This window comes from Asterias amurensis, chromosome 4, assembly GCF_032118995.1.
Source record: "Asterias amurensis chromosome 4, ASM3211899v1".
Taxonomy (NCBI): Eukaryota; Metazoa; Echinodermata; class Asteroidea; order Forcipulatida; family Asteriidae; genus Asterias; species Asterias amurensis.
In genome coordinates this window covers 12,448,364-12,467,100 of record NC_092651.1, presented here as the reverse complement: position 1 = coordinate 12,467,100, position 18,737 = coordinate 12,448,364, and the positions used below count along the sequence as shown (strand labels likewise).

The 18,737-nt window shown below is 38.7% G+C and overlaps 1 protein-coding gene across 2 annotated transcripts in view; it reads left to right on the top strand.

Annotated features, from left to right (window-relative positions):
• The window catches only part of LOC139936034 (uncharacterized), a 43,059-nt gene that overhangs the window by 5,146 nt on the left and 19,176 nt on the right, over window positions 1–18,737 (top strand). Inside the window, exons 3-17 of one of the 2 annotated variants that reach the window (XM_071930744.1) lie at window positions 545–629; window positions 2,219–2,476; window positions 3,077–3,253; window positions 3,904–4,294; window positions 4,730–4,981; window positions 5,239–5,419; window positions 6,077–6,176; window positions 7,480–7,679; window positions 8,617–8,787; window positions 9,999–10,046; window positions 11,787–11,904; window positions 13,065–13,189; window positions 13,712–13,748; window positions 14,129–14,192; window positions 15,003–15,848. In XM_071930744.1, coding sequence (XP_071786845.1) covers window positions 545–629; window positions 2,219–2,476; window positions 3,077–3,253; window positions 3,904–4,294; window positions 4,730–4,981; window positions 5,239–5,419; window positions 6,077–6,176; window positions 7,480–7,679; window positions 8,617–8,787; window positions 9,999–10,046; window positions 11,787–11,904; window positions 13,065–13,189; window positions 13,712–13,748; window positions 14,129–14,192; window positions 15,003–15,848 — 3,053 coding nt within the window. The remainder of the gene's footprint in view (window positions 1–544; window positions 630–2,218; window positions 2,477–3,076; window positions 3,254–3,903; window positions 4,295–4,729; window positions 4,982–5,238; window positions 5,420–6,076; window positions 6,177–7,479; window positions 7,680–8,616; window positions 8,788–9,998; window positions 10,047–11,786; window positions 11,905–13,064; window positions 13,190–13,711; window positions 13,749–14,128; window positions 14,193–15,002; window positions 15,849–18,737) is intronic. The other variant, XM_071930745.1, reaches the window with a different exon arrangement.

The window sequence follows — 18,737 nt, the reverse complement described above, 5'->3', positions numbered from 1 at the left end:
CAACCATTTCGCGCAAAAGGATACAAATTAGACTAAAGTGTGATCACAAAATTGTTGTTTTCATAGCTTGATTGCCTAAAAATAGGTGTTCTAAAGGTTTACTGTGCAAATATATATAAAAAAAATTAAAATGTTTTCCACATAACTGTCCATTACTCAATAATGCATTGGGCGACATCTGACTCATTTTCACAGAGTGGGTCACATATTCTCAACGCTCCTATTGGAGCCAAACGAGAAGCGAGAAGACAATGAAGAAATTAAGATGTTTGGGAAACCCCAGAGAATTATTCCAGGCAAAACCCACAGAAATCTTTTCCTCTCACATAGGACATGTAGGACAGAGTTCAGTTAGCACTTTCAATTGGGCATTTCACAAAATTCAGCCTGGTTTTCCCTGCTAATTCACAACAGATTTTTTTAAGACTGCGCTCTTGGGTTGTCGAGCAAAAAAGGTGAATTCAAGGTTGCACCAACGTGTTTTTTTGTGTTTTCGCTATATTTCTTTGTTTTATTTGAGCTGCTTGTCTGTTCATCACTTTAGAACCACAGGGATGAAACAGAAAGAGGACTTGAAGAAAGTCTACCAGTGGTACCAAACCAACAAGAGTGTACTCCATTCACAACCAGTAAGTTCCATCCCATTGTATGACACAGTGTCTGTGCTCTTTTGTTTTATGTTAAATACACACATGATAATAACTGTTTTTGTTTTAATAATCATTTTTTTCTAAGCAAAGCCTGTCTAAGACCCATTCTCTAATAACACAAACACTCTGTGCTAAATAACAAATATTCCTGCAAGTCTCGAACATATTTTAGAAATTTCGGGATTGAGTTGGTCCCAGCCATATTAAATTTTATGTGGACATTATTCTGTTTCAACAAATATTAATAGTTTTGTTGCTTTAAAAATAAAATGAACAAAGAAAAGACCTTAAATAAGACTTCTATGTTTCCCGTAACTTATAAACAATTTATAATTTTCAATATATTTTTCAATGCTGACAATGATTGAGCATGCCATCCCGGCCACTGGGACACAATTTTTACTGGTCCTCATGTGCGTAAGAATTTGGCCAGCGGACTGCTGTGAAGGGAGTAACGGTGCAATTGTTGCTTTCGATTGCCTCATGCATTGTTTAGTCTAACACATCATTGGATTCAAATTCATGTTCGTGTGAGAACACTCCAAATGTTCATGAAACCATTGGAGTGTCAATTACCTGTAACCTAGCAATAATATTTACATGTTGGGGTGTAATGGGAAACTCTTAGGGGATAATGTCAGATTCTTATCGCATCACAGAAACCAAGCTTATTTTTTATCAACTGAGCTCATATTCTCAAAGGTTTGTTATTTTATGCATGTTTGATCGTATCAAGTGATGATAATGGACTTTGAAAATTTGCAAAAGTATACCCTGCCTTTAAATCATGTTATGACTACAATTAATGGGCACCAAAGTCCCTTTTGGCATCCTGTCAGCCCAGAATGTGTGATTCATAATGGTAGAATTGACACTAAATGTGATAAATGAGGATGTGTGGTGAAGTGCTAATTACTGAGAAATGTTCCCTGATGCCACACTATATATTGAGCATCACAATAAAGACCGTACCCATCTGTCTTATATTTACTTAGGTTATTCATTTACAACAAACTCAGTCAGTTTCCCTTGTAGTTTATTACTAAATTTTATTGCTTGTTTAGTTTTTGCAAACGTCGGTTTTAAAAGTAGCTATTTTAGAATTAAACTTGTGCACCCTTCCATTCTACAGTAGTTCCCAATTTCATAATGCTATATTTAGCAGAAAATACTGCTCGACAAATTTCTTGGCTATAAGCAAAAATTGAGTGGGGCACCATCAGTCACAACAAACAATGTAAACTTAATCGTGTAATTTTGGCTGGTAACCTGTTTCTGTTTTAAGCAATACCTTTTTTGCTTAGCAAGTTTGTGTGCTTACAGATGTCTTTAATCCACTGAGCATGCCCAAGGATAAGTTTGATTCCTGTAACTAGCATTTGGTTATGTAAGAATTCATTAATAATAGCATACAATTTTTTTTTCCCTACACTGGCACTGATATGTATTAAAGCACTGTGATACATGTACTCAGTTTCACAAATTCATATTGTTCTGGAAAACTGCATATATATGTACACTAAATAAAAGCTTAAATTTAATTCTGAATTTCTTCTTTGTGATTGCAGCATTTTAAAGGAGCATCCTCCAGAGAAATCTACAAACGTCCTGTACTTAAATTTGCCCCTGACGCCCTCAAGTACTACTCCACCCCTTCCGAGAAGAGGAAACACAAGAAGGTAGCCTTTCTTAGCGATGGCAAGGCTCGAAAGAAGCAGCAGGCTGAGGATGAACATCTTCTTGAGGAGGTTGGGGAGGTTTCTGAGGATGGGAGCAGAGTTGGGCAGAGACCTGTCACTGCTCCTGCTGGGCTACACAGACCTAAGGTACCAGAGCAAAACTGAACTGTTGAAATGCTGGAGATGCATGTTGATTTCAGAATATTTGGAGTTGTGATTGCATCATGTCTGCAAAAAGCATGGTTCATACTTTTTGCGGATGCGATATAAATTTTGAAGTCACAAATTCGCAACAATAAGTTCGCGTCAGTTGACTTGTGCTCAATTCCTGTGAAACATTCCCTACGAAAAACAGTTCTGTTAACTCAAAATTCGTATCGCATTCGCAGGAAGTATGAACATGGTTTGAGTCCTCTTTAATAGCAGCTGTAAGCAGCTTCTACGAAATGATCACATTGTCCACAAGGGGCTAAAGGTTATGACTTATTCACATACACTGTAGAAAAATTGTTGGTTCCAATCCCACCCGGATAATGTCATCTCATGAACAGGACACGATTTCATCAAGCTCTTGTGCATAGCATTATTTTGACTGAACTTATTTTTGCACACTGAATGCATACTAATAAGCAATTGATGGTGATTTTTGAGTAGCAACTGAACACTTTGCGTAGCATTTTGCTCCGCTATTCAAGGAATAGTGTTCACTATCATATATTCTTTTTTGTCTCTTCCTTTAATCTGTAGGTGACCAACAGTCTTCCCAGGAACATCCCTTCATCCTCTAGACCAGGGAGTGGGTATGACGATGCAGGTTTCACTGCAGGGTTTGTCAGCGATCACATATCACCTTCATCACCTGATGTACACATGATGCAGAGACCTTCATCAGCGCTGGGCATCATGAAGCAATCTCAGGCCAATGTAAGAACACAAACACTTTCAATACTGTTAAACCTGACATTAGTAGGATTTGAAACTTTGCATGGTGGAAATACGATTTGCGGAAAGGTTTGCGGTAACACCATGTCATGATAATCTCTAAATGAGTTGAACACATACTTCCTAAACGCATTTTATGCAGCGATAAACATTTGAAGTGAACAAAAAGCTATAAACATCAGGGTTTAAAATACCCACTGGACCACCGGCCAGAGTCCACTTGTTGTAGCACTTGGCCAGTAACTCAACAACTGAAAAAGTCATGCAGTCTTGTATCTTTTCTAAACACAAACTTTTGAATACTTGTATACTTATCAACTCCTAACCTCCTAAAATTTCAGCAAGTACATGTATGAACAAAAAAGACAGATATTTCTGATCTAGTGAAATCTCCAGTGAAAACAACAAGACCACTGGCCTAGTGGATGTAACATTCTTGCTAAATCAATATGCAGTGACACAAGAATTGTTCAGAAGCGTCAGCTACTCTGTCCTGGTGGCCCTTAGGCGGACCCCGGACCCCATGCCATATGGACAAAACTGGCAACCTATATGTTGTTCACCTGCTGCTGCTTCAAAAACTGTGAACAACCCTGGTAACATAGATAAATTAACGTGCTTCATTCTTGCAGGATCTGGAAAGTACGAGTGGAGATCCAGCACTCAGTGACACCCACGAGGGCTCCCAGCTTACCTCTGCTCCATCCATGCAGAGCCTTGCCTCCGTCTCCGTTCATCTTCCCCATCAAGACACCCCACCGGACTCTGCCCGGTCTAACTCCGACACCCAGAGCCACCTCCAGTACTCTCATTCCGAGCTGGAGAGCAAGTCCGAGTCTTCAACGATGGGTAGAGACGGCGAACCGGACATGTCGGCCATTTTGAAATACAAGCATCCGATATCCAGTCTTGTTAATCCGGTTGCTAGGATACAGTTTGATGAGGAGTTGTACCACGGTGGACAGTCCCCTGACAGGAGAAGTAGATCTCCAGTCAAGCTACAGATGCATATTGATATACCAAGTACGTTACTAATAATAAGCATGATCAGGCACTGAGCGCTTTACAATATTGAAAAGAGTCAAGCGCATAGGTACTAAACCAACAATATAGCAAGCAATTTACAAAGAAAAAAGACAACTTATAAATTGCACATCAAATATACATGTTATTTAAAAGCACAGGAAGCTCGACCATCAGTGCACAAAACACACAAAGGTGCCACAAACACATCAATGTTTCCCTCTTAAGCCTATAGCTCATACTTCTTGGCTATATGAATTTTAACGTCACAAATTCGCAATTAATAATTCGCAGAAGTTCATGAATTTGCCCTGTGCTGAACTTCTGTGAAACATTCGCTGCGAAAACAGATAAAAATTAATACAAACAACACATTCAAAATTAAAGAATCCCTTCTGTATATTAACTTAATGTTTTTAATTTGATTAATTACAGCTGATAACACCAGATCTTCCCGTCCAACGACTGCCGAGGAAGAAAAAGCAGACAATTTGCAGAAATGGAAGGATTTCCAGGAGAGGCAACAGTACGGTCAGGAGGTCGCTGCCAAACAGTCCTTCTATGGCCATGGTGGGTTACCAGCTAATGTACGGTATGCTAGTCATGAAGGAGGCGAGATGCCAGAGTTTTATACGCAAGATGTGATATCCAGCTACGCAGAGGAGGATCGAACAAACTCACCGTGGAGTAAGTTTTTTGTAAACCCCTACTTGTCTCAAATCCTCCAAAATACTGCGCAGGAAGTTGCCTGACTTTATTAGATTTAGGGTTGCAGGCCTGGGACACAAGCCTACCCCTCTTGATTTCCGTTTCTCACAATGTTTTATACGATCAACAGCTTTCTGATGCTCGGAACCAAGTAGGTTGTTATGCTAACAATTATTTTGAGTAATAATCACTAGTGTTCGGTGCCTTTAATGTGTTGTTGTTCAATTTCCCCATAGTGTACCAGCAATCTAGCAATGCTATAACATCTCCTTCCCTGGAGCAATTCTATGAGATCACTGAGAGACACAGCCCTCAACCCCGCCCCTCATCTCGCTCGGGAAGACAGTCAGATGCTAACAGGAGATCCCCTGTCAGAGGATACATCCCTGATGAGGTGGCAGCTGTCATGAGAAACAGGTAGGAATTCTGTTTTATTAAGCTGTTAAAGGCATTACTTTGTGTGCTTTCAGATGCATAATAAAATGATACTTCAGCTGAAGTCTTTTATTAATTGAGTAAGAAATTACCTCTATCCCAAAAACTACTTTACTTCAGAGGGAGCCAGTTCTCACAATGTTTTATACTGCTACCAACAGCTCTCCATTGCTCGTTTCCAAGTACGTTTTTATGCTAACAATTATTTTGGGTGATTACCAATAGTGTCTAGTACCTTCAAGCAGAAAATACTGCTTAGCAAATTTGTATGCTAAGCAACAAATGGGTGGAGCACCAGTCACAACAATGTCAACGTTATGGACTTATGGCTGGTAACCAGTTTATGCTAAGTAATATTCTGTTTTACAGGTTTTATAAAAATGGGCCCTGGATCTTGGATCAGTCATTTTTGACAATGAATTCTTCACCGTTTTTTTTTTTTACAAAGTGAAAAATAAGTCTCCGCAACCAGAAATATAAGTTTTTAGGAAAAACTGTTCAACCAATTAATGTTCAATTTCCCTTATGCATATTTGACCTCCATTAAAAACCAGCTTGAACAATGTTTAGATCCATCTCTTATGGCAACATATTGTCAATGGCTTAACGCTTTAAGTTTAATCCATTCTGTGCTTACAGCAATTCACCTGGCAGTAACAAAGAGAAATCGGTGAAGTTTGAGGCAGTGGTCGACCTTGCCAATCAAGTTGGGGACCAGCTGGCACTTCAAAAAGAAAAAGTAGGAATTCATTTCCATTAGTTCCTCTCCCTATTCATTATTTCTGACAGGTGCATAAAAGAAGTACATTCATATAAAATCTTATATGCTATTTTCAGGCATGATATTCTTTCTGATTTTCTACCCTGTGGAAAAATAACGATTTTTAAATTTTTTATTAAGGCCTGATGAAAGGTCGATTAAAGCCTACACCATGCATACATGTTGGTCAGCCCTTGCACTCCGTTAAAGCCATTGGACCCTTTCGGTACAGAAAAAAAACAAAAAGTTCATAGATTTACAAATAATTTACAGGGTTTATACAGAAGGTAATGGTGAAAGACTTCTCTTGAAATATTAGTCCATGAAATGCTTTACTTTTTGAGAAAACGGTAAAACAATATAAATTCTCGTTAGCAAGAATTACGGATTTGTTATAAACACATGTCATGACACGGCGAAACGCGCGAAAACAGGAGTGGGTTTTCCCGTTATTTTCTCCTGACTCCGATGTCCGATTGAGCCTAAATTTCCACAGGATTGTTATTTTATATATAAGTTGTGATACACGAAGTGTGGGACTTGGACAATACTGTTTACCGAAAGTGTCCATTGGCTTTAACTGTTGCTACTTTTTCCCAAGGACCAAATATCATGCCTGTATTATTTAAAACTTATTTATTCGACTGACTCACCACATTGTATGTGTTGATTATCTAAAAACCCTAGACAAATGCAACATGTTGTTGAGTAAAAGCTTGATTTTGAATACAGTGGTACCTAGCACGAGAGAGATTTAATTTTGCTATAATGTCATATCTTATGCGAGGAGGAAAGACTCTTTGTAAAAACTTGGTTCTCGGTTTTGTAATAACCTTGTATTTTGCTAAACAGAAAATCCCTGCAAAAAAACTTGCATCTTGATTGTGTTTCTTACATCTGTACATGAGAGAGGCTCATATAAAGTGTTGAACTAATGTCAGTGTTCTTCACAGACTTTTTCAACATACTTAAAAAATGTATTATTCGCATCTGAATGGAAAATATATGCTCAATTTGATAAACATGAAGGTTGCACAGTTTTTGGTAGCCCACGAGACAAGTTGAGAGGCTGTGTTTAACAGCCCATAGTAGTTTTTACTAGACAATGTACACAATGCTAGTTTTAAGGGAGAGCCTTGCATGGGTGAGATCAAACTGTCAATAACTAAATAAACTCGCCAGACAGCGCCCCAAAGTGACCATTCCATCGCAATACCCTTGAATGACCGACCTATCGCACAACCCTTGAATGGCCTACCTTGCACTCTTTGTCTTCTTACAGCTTACTCCAGAGCCTCGTCATGGCTACAGACAGCCTACGCTGAAGGTTGCCCATCCCCGACCCCAGTCGGCCAAGACAGCTTCTCCAACATCACCTCCTCCGGAGAGAGGACCTCCCATCTCCACTTCTGGCACATCTCTAGCTGACCCATCAAAGATCTTATTTGCACCTCCAAATAGTAGCAGGCAGTCAACTTGCAGGTAGGTTCAAGTTAAATGCGGCTTTTTATGCGCTTGTGAGGAGTTAAGGCAATCCGCCTGGAACACCTCTTGTTTTTGTACGTTTTTTTTTGCCCTTTTTGAGTAGCGGAATGAAGACCGCTCTGCACTAGTCCAGTGGACACTCCTTGTTATCCCAGATCTTCTTACAGAGCATCCACAACAGATCGATTCCAGCTTCACCAGTTGCTTTCCATAGCTCGATGGGAATCTCGTCCACGCCAGGTGACTTCCTGGTCTGAATGTGGTGGATGGTGGATGACTTCCTCCCTCAAGGGTATAGGCTCCTTTACCTTCACATTTGGTTGTCAGGTGGCGATAAAGGTGGTTTTTATATGAAAATTTTTGTTCGCAAGTGACACAAGCTGATGGTCCCCTCGTAACTTGGCCATCGCCCGTTGTGCCATTTCCAGGTTTTCTTCTTTCAACTATTGTAGCATGCTGACCTTCTTCCTTCTTGGGATGTGAGTACTCACAGTTGTTTGTCAGGTGGTGGGTAAGGGGCGGTTTTCATGAAAACAATTTCCGGCAAATGTCACAAGCAAATGTTGGTTTTTTTAACTAATGTTTTGTTTGGCCTTAGTCTTGCTCCCTGTGGGAAAAAGTACTGAATACCGATTCGCATTCTATTGGAAAGAGACCGGACTGCTTTGAAACCTCAGTTTGGCTGACTTTGATTTGAGTGGAAAAAAAACAAGATGGAGCCCATGACTTTTAACTGTGCTAAAAAGTCCTATAGTAAAGATGAGACTTAAGGTTATACATGGTGGAAAATAGTAAGGAAAGTTTGTAGTGATACCATGTAGCAACCTCATTTGTGAGTATTTGGTGGCTTTGAAAAGAACCAGTTTGTACAGCTCTACATTTCGGTCAGTGTGCTCTGACCGTTGTTTTTTTCTTTTCTTTTTTTCCATTGAAGTTCTGGTGATTTCACGCCACGTACCAAGAGAGGCGACCCGATCATTCTACTTCCAGAGTCATCTCAGTATACAGTGCACTTCAGAAAGAACGAACGAGGCCTCACAGACCCCTACATTCCCTATGCACTCAGCAAGCAAGGGAAAGTGGTACCAGACCAGCAACGGTACAAGTAAGTGGTGTGCAGATCATAATAAATGAAATAAATAGCAATCTGGGCCCAATTTCATAAAGCTGTTAAGCAGAAAATACTGCTTGACAAATTTCTTTGCTGAGCAAAAATTGAGTGGGGTACTAGTCACAACAATGTAAACTTAACTCGCTGGTTACTGTTTCTGTTGCTGGAAATACCTTTCTGTGCATAGCATGTTTTTTGAGCTTACAGGCTTTATGAAATTGGGCCCTGGTGGTTATCATCTTGTATTTAGTTTTTGCTGATATGGCAGCATTGGGTTTTGCCATTTACCCAGGCCCATCGCTGCATTCATGGTTTTCGAAATGGTTATTCGGCTAATTTTCAAAACCAGCAGCCTACACTTAAAGGCTCTGGCTTTAGACAACTTTCCTCTTGTACCAAGGTACCTACACAAAACCCTCTTAAAGGCAGTGGACACTGGCAGTGGACACTATTGGTAATTACTCAAAATAATATAAGCATAAAACCTGACTTGGTAACGAGTAATGGAGAGCTGTTGATAGTGTAAAACATTGTGAGAAACGGCTCCCTCCGAAGTAACGTAGTTTTCGAGAAAGAAGTAATTTTCCACAAATTTGTTATTGAGACCTCAGAATTAGATTTTGAGGTCTTGAAATCGAGCATCTGAAAGCACACAACTTTGTGTGACAAGGGTGTTTTTTCTTTCAGTATTATCTCGCAATTTTGATGACCAATAGCGACTAAAATGTTCACAAGTTTGTTATTTTATGCGTATGTTAAGACCGGCAAGTGAGAAGACTGGTCTTTGAAAATTACAGTGTCCAGTGTCTTTAAGAGTTTATTTGAAAATTCACTTAGAGAATATACATCTCAATTGTTTTACAGTATCAAGCATGCTTCGATACTCAAAACATTTGAAAAAATATTTACAAGACTCATGGTCATCATTTGAACCCCATTAAAAGAGTTCAGTTATTTTGTGACACAAACACAATGTCCACAGGTTTATATATTAAACTTACACGGTTTGAAAATAATGGTGGTAAAAAGCTTCCCTTAAAATATTACTTGCTGAGGTAGTGATTTTTTTTTAATGAGGAATGTCACCAAATTTAAACAGTGTTCCTTTAGCGCGTACCCTACCAGTTTTTATTCCCTTAACAAAGTCTGCCATGATTATTTGTGAGGAAACAAAATTAAACGTGAATTTTTGATAATGAAACCAGATGGAGAGATGATGGCTTTGGAAACCCAACTTATTATCAAGTCCGCAGGTAATTTGATGCATCACACCACCTTTCAACTTTCAAACTTGCCTTAACAGTCTTGTTTTATGGTGATCCACAAATAAAGAAGCCTTTTATAAAGGCAATGGACACTATTGGTAATTACTCAAAATAATTATTAGCATAAAACCTTTCTTGATTACGAGTAATGGGAGAGGTTGATGGTATAACATTGTGAGAAACAGCTCCCTCTGAAGTGACGTAGTTTTCAAGAAAGAAGTAATTTTGCCACAAATTTGATTTCAAGAACTCGGGTCTCGAAATCAAGCATCTGAAAGCACACAACTTTGTGTTACCATGGTGCGAAGTGTGTTTTTTTCTTTCATTAATATCTCACAACTACGACAACCGATTGAGCTCAAATTTTCACAGGTTTGTTATTTTATGCGTATGTTGAAATACACCAAGTGAGAAGACTAAGTATTTGACAATTACCAATAGTGTCCACTGTCTTTAACAGTCTTGTTTTGTGTGGTGATCCACAAGTATAGAATCTTAAACGATATGGACAAAACAGTGAGACCATTAACAAAGGCCTAAAAAACTAAATTTGTCTTTGTTCAACCCAAAATTATTTAAAAGTTAACCAGTCAATTCAATAACCCAAAACACTTGCACCTACATGTACATGTACTGTACATATTGTGTGTGATTGCACATTGTGTTTGGCACAGTTTGACTCGTAAGGTGGTCGTCTACACATGAACAATCTTTCAAGGAGTACTATTTTTAAAGACAAGCAGGTGCCAGAGCCGAAGCCTTAGATACGTTAGTCAATTCAATAACCCAAAACACTTGCACCTACGTAATTATGTACATCATAAGTGTGATTGCACTACATGTTTGGCACAGTTTGACTGATAAGGTGGCGGTCTTAAGATTAACTTTTTTTCTAGGAGTACAATTTTCAAATACAAGCCAGAGCCAAAGCCTAGAAACAGAAAAGGCGTCATATTATCTGCTTAATACTTTTATGAACCATCTTAACACAATTGACCAATCTTTGCACCATCCCCCCTTAATTGACCAATAATAATAATAAATAATAATAATAAGACTTGTTATGCACACGTATCCATCCTGCTGGGTGTTCAAGGCGCAGTAAAAACCAAAAGAAGACGAGAAAAAAAAGGAAAACAAAGTGGGACAACTCTCCCCGATTGAGTACTCAAGAATATTGTTGTAGCTGTCAGTATTACTGTGTGTCAGTATAATGTTTAAAGTAGCATTGTATAAAGCCAAATGAAGTGGGATGCATCTTGCAGCTCGACAACTGATCACGTTCGACTGGTTTATTCTAGCAACTCTTACTGTAGTCACCATTCACTACAGTAATACCCCCGCCTTCCATGCCAACCTTCTTCCCACGCCCCTTCCTTCGTGTCCTTCCAACCCCCAAACCCCTCCTTCCCCCGCCCTCACGCCACAGCATAAAAATAATCATAGTGATTTCTTGCTAAATTGTAAAGTAGTTTTTTACAGTTTTCCCCCATTGTTGGGTCTTCTGTAGAATGCAAATCAAATTTTGATGCCACATGGCTGTTTTCTCAGCGAATGTTTTTGCTGGAGTTCACTGTTGTGAAATATCGTTGCGAATTTGTGACGTCAAAATTTGTATTGCATTCGCATTTGCAGGATGTATGAACTGGACTTAAGTCAATGATGTCATTTTATCACTGCAAGTTGTTTCCCAAAATAAACAAAGTTCTTAAAAAAATATTTTTACAGTCGTGCAAGCAGTGCACCAGGGAACCGTAACCTAAGATCAGCAGGTTCATCATCTTCAGGGTACCGTCCAAGAACTGCCACTGAGCCGTCCACTAAACATGAATGGAGCAAACCAAAGGTCAGTAGCGAATATCTTAAGGAGATTTCTTGTAAATGAAGTTCTTTTCCTTTGGTGGTCAGGCATGATATTCTTCCTACTATAGTCTGTTTCCCGATAGTTGTTGCCCTAATATAAATCAGAAATTTGTAATAAATAATGCCAGAAAGATCTTTTAGAGCATGCTCCCTTTGTACATGTACATGTAGATCAGCAGTTTTATTTTAAAAAAATTTCCCTACTTTTTTTTTACAATGACCAAATATCATGCCTGGCTGGTGGTCTTATTTTTTCCGGCTGCATTCTCTTGTTGTTATGGTGCTTTGGATTGGGACTAGATGGAAAGAAATGGTTTTTGTTATAATTTTTTTTGTGACATGTTTACTTTTGTTTGCTGAAAATAATGAAAGTGGTATTGTTGAACTGTTTGAAAAGAAGACTTAAGCTCGGTTCATACTTCCTGTGAATGCAAGTGCGAAGCGAATTTTGATGTCACAAATAAGCAAAGAAAAAACCATAATAGTTGAGCTGTCAGCTCACCTGCTAAACATTTGCAGCGAGGGCAGCCCTGTGAAGTCAAAATTCGCTTCGCATTCACAGGAAGTATGAATTGGGCTTTTATTGATGAAAAACAACGTTTGTTTTGCCTTAAAGGGACATGTTGCCTTGGATCGGACAAGTTGGTCTATGAAAAGCATTTGAAACCGTTTGTTATGAAACGCATATATGGTTAGTAAGATGTTTTAAAAGTAGAATATAATGAACCACACAAGTATCACTCAAAATGCACGGTTTTCATTTTCATCGCGAACTAGCACGGTCGGCCATTTATGGAAGTCAAATTTTTGACTCCCATAAATGGCCGACCGTGTTTGTCGACGAGGTAAAACGAAAACCATACAATTTCGTCGCATATTTGTGTAGATCATTGTATTCTACTTTTACAACATCTTTCTAACCATACCGATTTTATAACAAACGGTTAGAAACGCTTTTCAAAGACCAACTCGACCGATCCAAGGCAACGTGTTCCTTTAATCATCAGCTGCTCATGATTCATTTAATAAAAAGTGTCAACGATCAAATTGTTGTTTGTTTTGCCTTTGTTGAATGAAAATCTAATTTGTTTACAAACTTTGGGCAGTCCTTTAAATTGTTTCTTTTTCCTGTTTGTGTTTCAGACTGGTGAGTCTAGCAAACAGAGAATTCCTCAAGCAGCAAGCCATACTACTGTCTCCATAGGTCCCCAGTCATTAGCCTCCATGATGATGATTCAACACCTAGGGAATGATAACAGACGAGGAAGGTACGCTTAGGAATCGCAAAGATTATTTATAACTGTATCTCATACATATTCATGATTGATAGCTGAATTCTCATTGGTCCATTCACCATTACATGACAGATTGTTGTCTTTTTCTTTGACTATTTACCAAGCCTACGCCAGCATTCAAGGTTTAATCACAACACCAGGCCTGATGCTTCATGCAGTTGTGTCCATGACGCTAATCATTGCCTTGGTGCCCCTCAAACAGTTAAAAAGAAATGTACAATTCCATCAGAGAGGTGCCATTTACCAAGGAGAAAATGCCTTGGTGTCCTTGCCCTATCAAGAGCGAAGCATCAGACCTGCAACACTCGGCTCTATTTTTGCATAACTATGCTTTCCTTGATATATACATTTACTGTAGGTATGAGCATGAACATTAATTTACTTTTGCTGCTGTATGGCATTTGAAATGTCTTCCATTGATGCCCCCTCTGCTGATTATGTGTGTCATTGGAATTCTTTTTTGAACAAGTGTTTCTTATTTTGTTGTTTTTTTAGGACAAGAATGGGCGGTCCTGGCTACTATTTAGAAGAGGTAAAAATAGTACTGATTTATAATTGTAAAAAAAAATGACATAACATAAGACTCATCTATTAATAGATGATAGAACAAGGGATGTCATTTTTGCTAATCAGCTGTCATCCACATTGTTGGTTGCTCAGCTGTGTTATTTATTGTTGGCTGCCAGCTTACTTTCCTTGTGATGACACATACATGTATTTCAGCTTTGTGCTGCCAGTTGGTTATTAAATACAAATGGTTTTTGGGGTTGAAAAAAGAATTGAATAGAGTAGGATTCGAATCAACGACCTCCGGATCAACACGTCAGTTCCAAAAAAACGTGTGTTTAATTGTCATCAGATTCACCGTTTGTTAATGTTTTGGGTTTTATATTTTCCTTGTCCAATCTGCAGGAGTTTGAAGCATCACCCCCGTCTATAGAGTATATGTCATTTACTGGACCTGCAAAACTGACAAGTGAGTGTTACTAAAGACCAGTTCATACTTCGTATGAATATGAAGCAAATTTGGGGTTCACATCCATGTTTTCGTTGCAAATGTTTCGCAGGAGTTGAACACAGATCAACTGTTGCAAAATATTTACAGGAAGTAGGAATTGGACATCAGAGCACAAATTGATACAGATGAGATAGATGTGCATCGGTGTGTGTTAGCATCCCACCCAAGTAATTTCCGTTGTGGAAAACACTGGTGTGTTTTAGCATCCCACCTGAGTAATTTCCTGTGATTTTGTTCACAGAACTTGGAAAGTGATGCTCTTGGCACATTAGCCCGATCATTTGGCTATTTATTAAGGCCATCTTGCCTCCCCTCCCCCCCCCCCCCCCGGAAGAATACAACCTGTGCTGCCAATAACACGTACATTTGTATATAATGCACCAAGCTAATTCATGTTGCAAGAGCCATCTCTGCCCTCGCAGGTACCATTTACTCCTGTTTGAAGAGAATCAATATCATCTTGCTCAGGGACACAGGTGTCACAAATAGAAGGGGGTTTTCCCGTCGTTTGCCTGTTGCTTCTGGTAATAGCTGCTGAGTGCACAACAGTATACCTTTCTAAAATTCCCTGTTCAAAAATGAACAGACACATATAGTTGGAATCTATTGGGACAGTTATTGCATCACAAAACAGAATTTAAACCAACAAGACATTAAGACCAGTTTTACCTTTGTCTTTTTACTTGTATCTAAATACCACCTTTTTGGAAATTTACTGTGGCAATATATTATCCTGATCATTCAGTTGTCCTTGCTTTTATTTTTCAGCACGGGGCCAATGTGATAAGCCTCTAAGTATCCCAACAGACGATTGTCATCTCTCAGATACATCCGCCCTGAATCCACCCTCACAAACATCTCAACTAGAAAGCCTCCCCAGTCAGGAATGGTACAAGCAAGGCAGCTCAGGTGGAGTAACAGAGGGTCAGGACATCACATGCTCCTCGCAGGGGTATGCCGACTCCCTCAATGCCGGCAGCGAGAGAACAGACAACCAGTCGCTGTCTCAGGATCTTGGAGATATAGACGACATGTTGAATGACTCTCAGAACTCACAAGACTTGGGGTCGGAGATGCAGTCGATCGGAAGCGACTCGGGCAACTTTGATCACGGAAACGCCTCTGATCACCTGGACAATGAAGACGTTTCGAATCCTTCTCACTCAAACAATGCATCTGATCCTCAATATCAGTCTGACAATGAGGGCGCTCATCCTGATCTCCAAGAGGAAAATTTGACGCAGAACGATGAAACACTATCGGCTGATATCAAATCAGATTTTGTTGGGAAATTTGCAGAAATGGAAAATCAGAATGGGATTTCCGAGGATGTTGCAGCGGATGCCGACCAATCAGTGAACAGTCCATCTATTGATCATGAAGATCAAGGAGCCAATGTTGAGAGCAGTGATCCTTCGGAGGGCCGTGCTGAGGAAGACGCTCAAAGTGAGAAATCCACAGACGCAGATTTCAAAACTGACATTCCGTCCGAGGACAGCATGAATATTGACATGGCTGATGAGTCTAATGAATCCATTACCACTCATGAGGTGCATTTTCAGGATGAAATCAACGGTCACCAGGAAGGAAACTGTGATGGAGAGATAAGACAAGGTACCGCTGAACATTGATTAAAGTTAAATAATAATCGCTTCACAGTAACCCTAGATTGCATGCTGCACCGTTTCATTTCATGCTGGCTCATCGTAGTTTACTAATCATGTTGTAAAAATTATCACATTGATTACTTTTAAAAATAATAATAGTAATAATAATAATAATAATAATATACAAATATAAAATGGTTTGAGGGTGACTAGTCGATATAGAACCCTTGGTATTGGAAGTTGACAAGCTCAATCCCCATACATAATTTAGTTGTTTAAAGCAAGGGAAAATTAGGACTGTGAAATAAAATGAACCATGATATATTCATGCGATGGATATGTCGCTAGGACCACGATGGTACAACAGGATCACGATCGTAAAGCGCATGACAAGTAGAATAGCGCCCGGGAATGACGTCGCACAATGGTAATCATATGATAAGTAGAATAGCTCCCGGGTAGCTATTACTTAATATGCGCATTTTTAACACCTGGCACGCAATGATGAACAAAAATATCACTGGTGGTACTGTAGACATTTTATTTTGAATTTTTACAGCCTATAAATAAAAAACATTAAATAACAAATCAAAAACTTCTATAATAAATTGCTGGTACATAATCAAATGTTTTAAAAATAACTGATAAGATCGGAACACGAAGCAGTGCCTTTGGAAAAGGTTAAAGTAACGAAACTTAGGCTGAAGGTGAACGCACCTTGATCGAAATGTGTAGAGTCGAAACCAACGATTCTGTTCAGTACCACCCCCAATTCAATTAGAGATAGTCATTACATGGTGTAACCGCAAACCTTCGTCTTTCCACCATGCAAAGTTTACCGCCTAGCAAGTTTTTTTTTTGTCTTGTGAGAAACAGTATTCAATATTATTCTGGCATTCGTGTATTGCAAGAACAAATCTGCCAAAAATGCAACTAAGCAGTTAAAATAAAATCTAAAATTGATTTCTTACATGTAGGCCTTCAAGAATTCTGACATAATATCACTTCCATCGACAGTACATTGAGTACATCAACATTTTGCATTGTCTGTGGCATATTCAAATGTTTAAGTCATTAATAGGTGGGTTCGAATCCCGAATATGATATGTGTGTCTTAGAGCAAGAACCCTTAAGGACACTGGACGCTCTTGGTAAATGTCATCGACCAGTCTTCTCTTTTGGTGTATATTAACATATGCATGAAATAACAAACCTGTGAAAATTGGAGCTCAATTGGTCGTGGAAGTTGCGAGATAATAATGAAAGAAAAAACACCTTTGTCACACAAAGTTGTGTGCTTACAGATGCTTGATTTTGAGACCTCAAACTCTAATTCTAATTTGTGGAAAATTACTTCTTTCCTCGAAAACTAAGTCACTTCAGAGGGAGCCGTTTCTCACAGTATTTTATACTATTGGCCTCTCCCCATTACTCGTTACCAAGTACGGTTTTATGCTAACAATTATTTTGAGCAATTACCAATAGTGTCCACTGCGATAAAAGTGCTTCTCTTCACCCAGGGGTGAAAGGGAACCTGTGAGAGCAGAGATGTGTTCCGAACTTCCATGTTTGTTACATCAATCAAATGACAAGGATCTTTAAGTGTGGTATAGAACATAAATTCTTAATTTTATTTGGATTACACTATTTGATTGTTAATCAGTTTGCAAAAGGCCAATTCTACTGTCTCAAAAAAATAAATAATGAAAAGCCAGCTGATTTTTTTAAAATTTGTTGGGTTTCAGTTTGACTAAGAATGATATTTTGAAAGGTTTTTTAAGTTTACATTTTTTGTTGATGGCTAAAAAAGGTTTTGGAAAACAGATGTTTCATGGTAAGAAAATAAAAACTTCTCAGAAATTAAATAAGGGAATCAATGTGTGGTAAAAAGGTTTTCAACTAGTGGTTTAAACCTGCGCCGAGGCCTGGTTCTTGATAATTTTACCGAGACAAAGGTTTATACACACCCACATGACGCGCTCTCCACCAATAAGAATAGCGAAACTGTCTGAGGTATTTATGAATGTGTTTTTTGAATTTATTTTTTGTTACAACATAAATCATGAACATGATGAGACCTTTATAAACAGCCAAGTTAATGGTTTGAAAAACAACTACTTGATGATGTTTAAAATATAGCTGTGTACGTTAAGTTTACTAAGGATTTAATAAACGGAGTGCTAATTAGAATTTTTGTATAATGGTTGTTGTCTTCATTTATACTTTATATATGATCTTCTTATACAGTGTAGTCGCAAAATAGAATTAGCTGATTGCAAACTGCTTACCTACCAATATGGACCTATATGGTAAAAAAGCAACAAATACTTAATGGCCTGAAGTTTCGACCCATGTATCTGAGTCTTTTTGTTAGATGTATTTTATTTTACTTCACTGCCTACATGTACAGGTATGTTACACTTACTGTTCATGTTTGTTGTGTTGTCTTTTGAGACAGGCTTTGCAAGGGTCGAAATGTCAGGCCATGAACTATTTTTTGCAATCTTAAAAAAAAAAGTTTGTCAATGACTGACTAGAACACTCAAATTTGTCACATTTCTGCGAAGTTTTCTGTCAGATTGACCATTACAGATGGTTTGAATTGAGATTATCCTGATTTTTTAGAAACATTTATGCTTCGTAATTGAGGGTAATTTTTAAAGCTCTACTCTCATCTGTTTGATGAACAACCCAGTTGTGATTTTTGGCAAGAAGTGTCTGGTTTTGGCAAGAAGTCTGTGATTTTAGCAAGAAATACCGAGTTTTGGCAAGAAGTACCCGGTTCGGGCAAGAAGTGCCCAGTTTGGTAAAGAAGTGCCCAATTTGGGCTGGCAGCATCACAAAATGTACATGTACACGACTCCTCCTTTTTGGTATCTTAGTTTCCTCACCGATC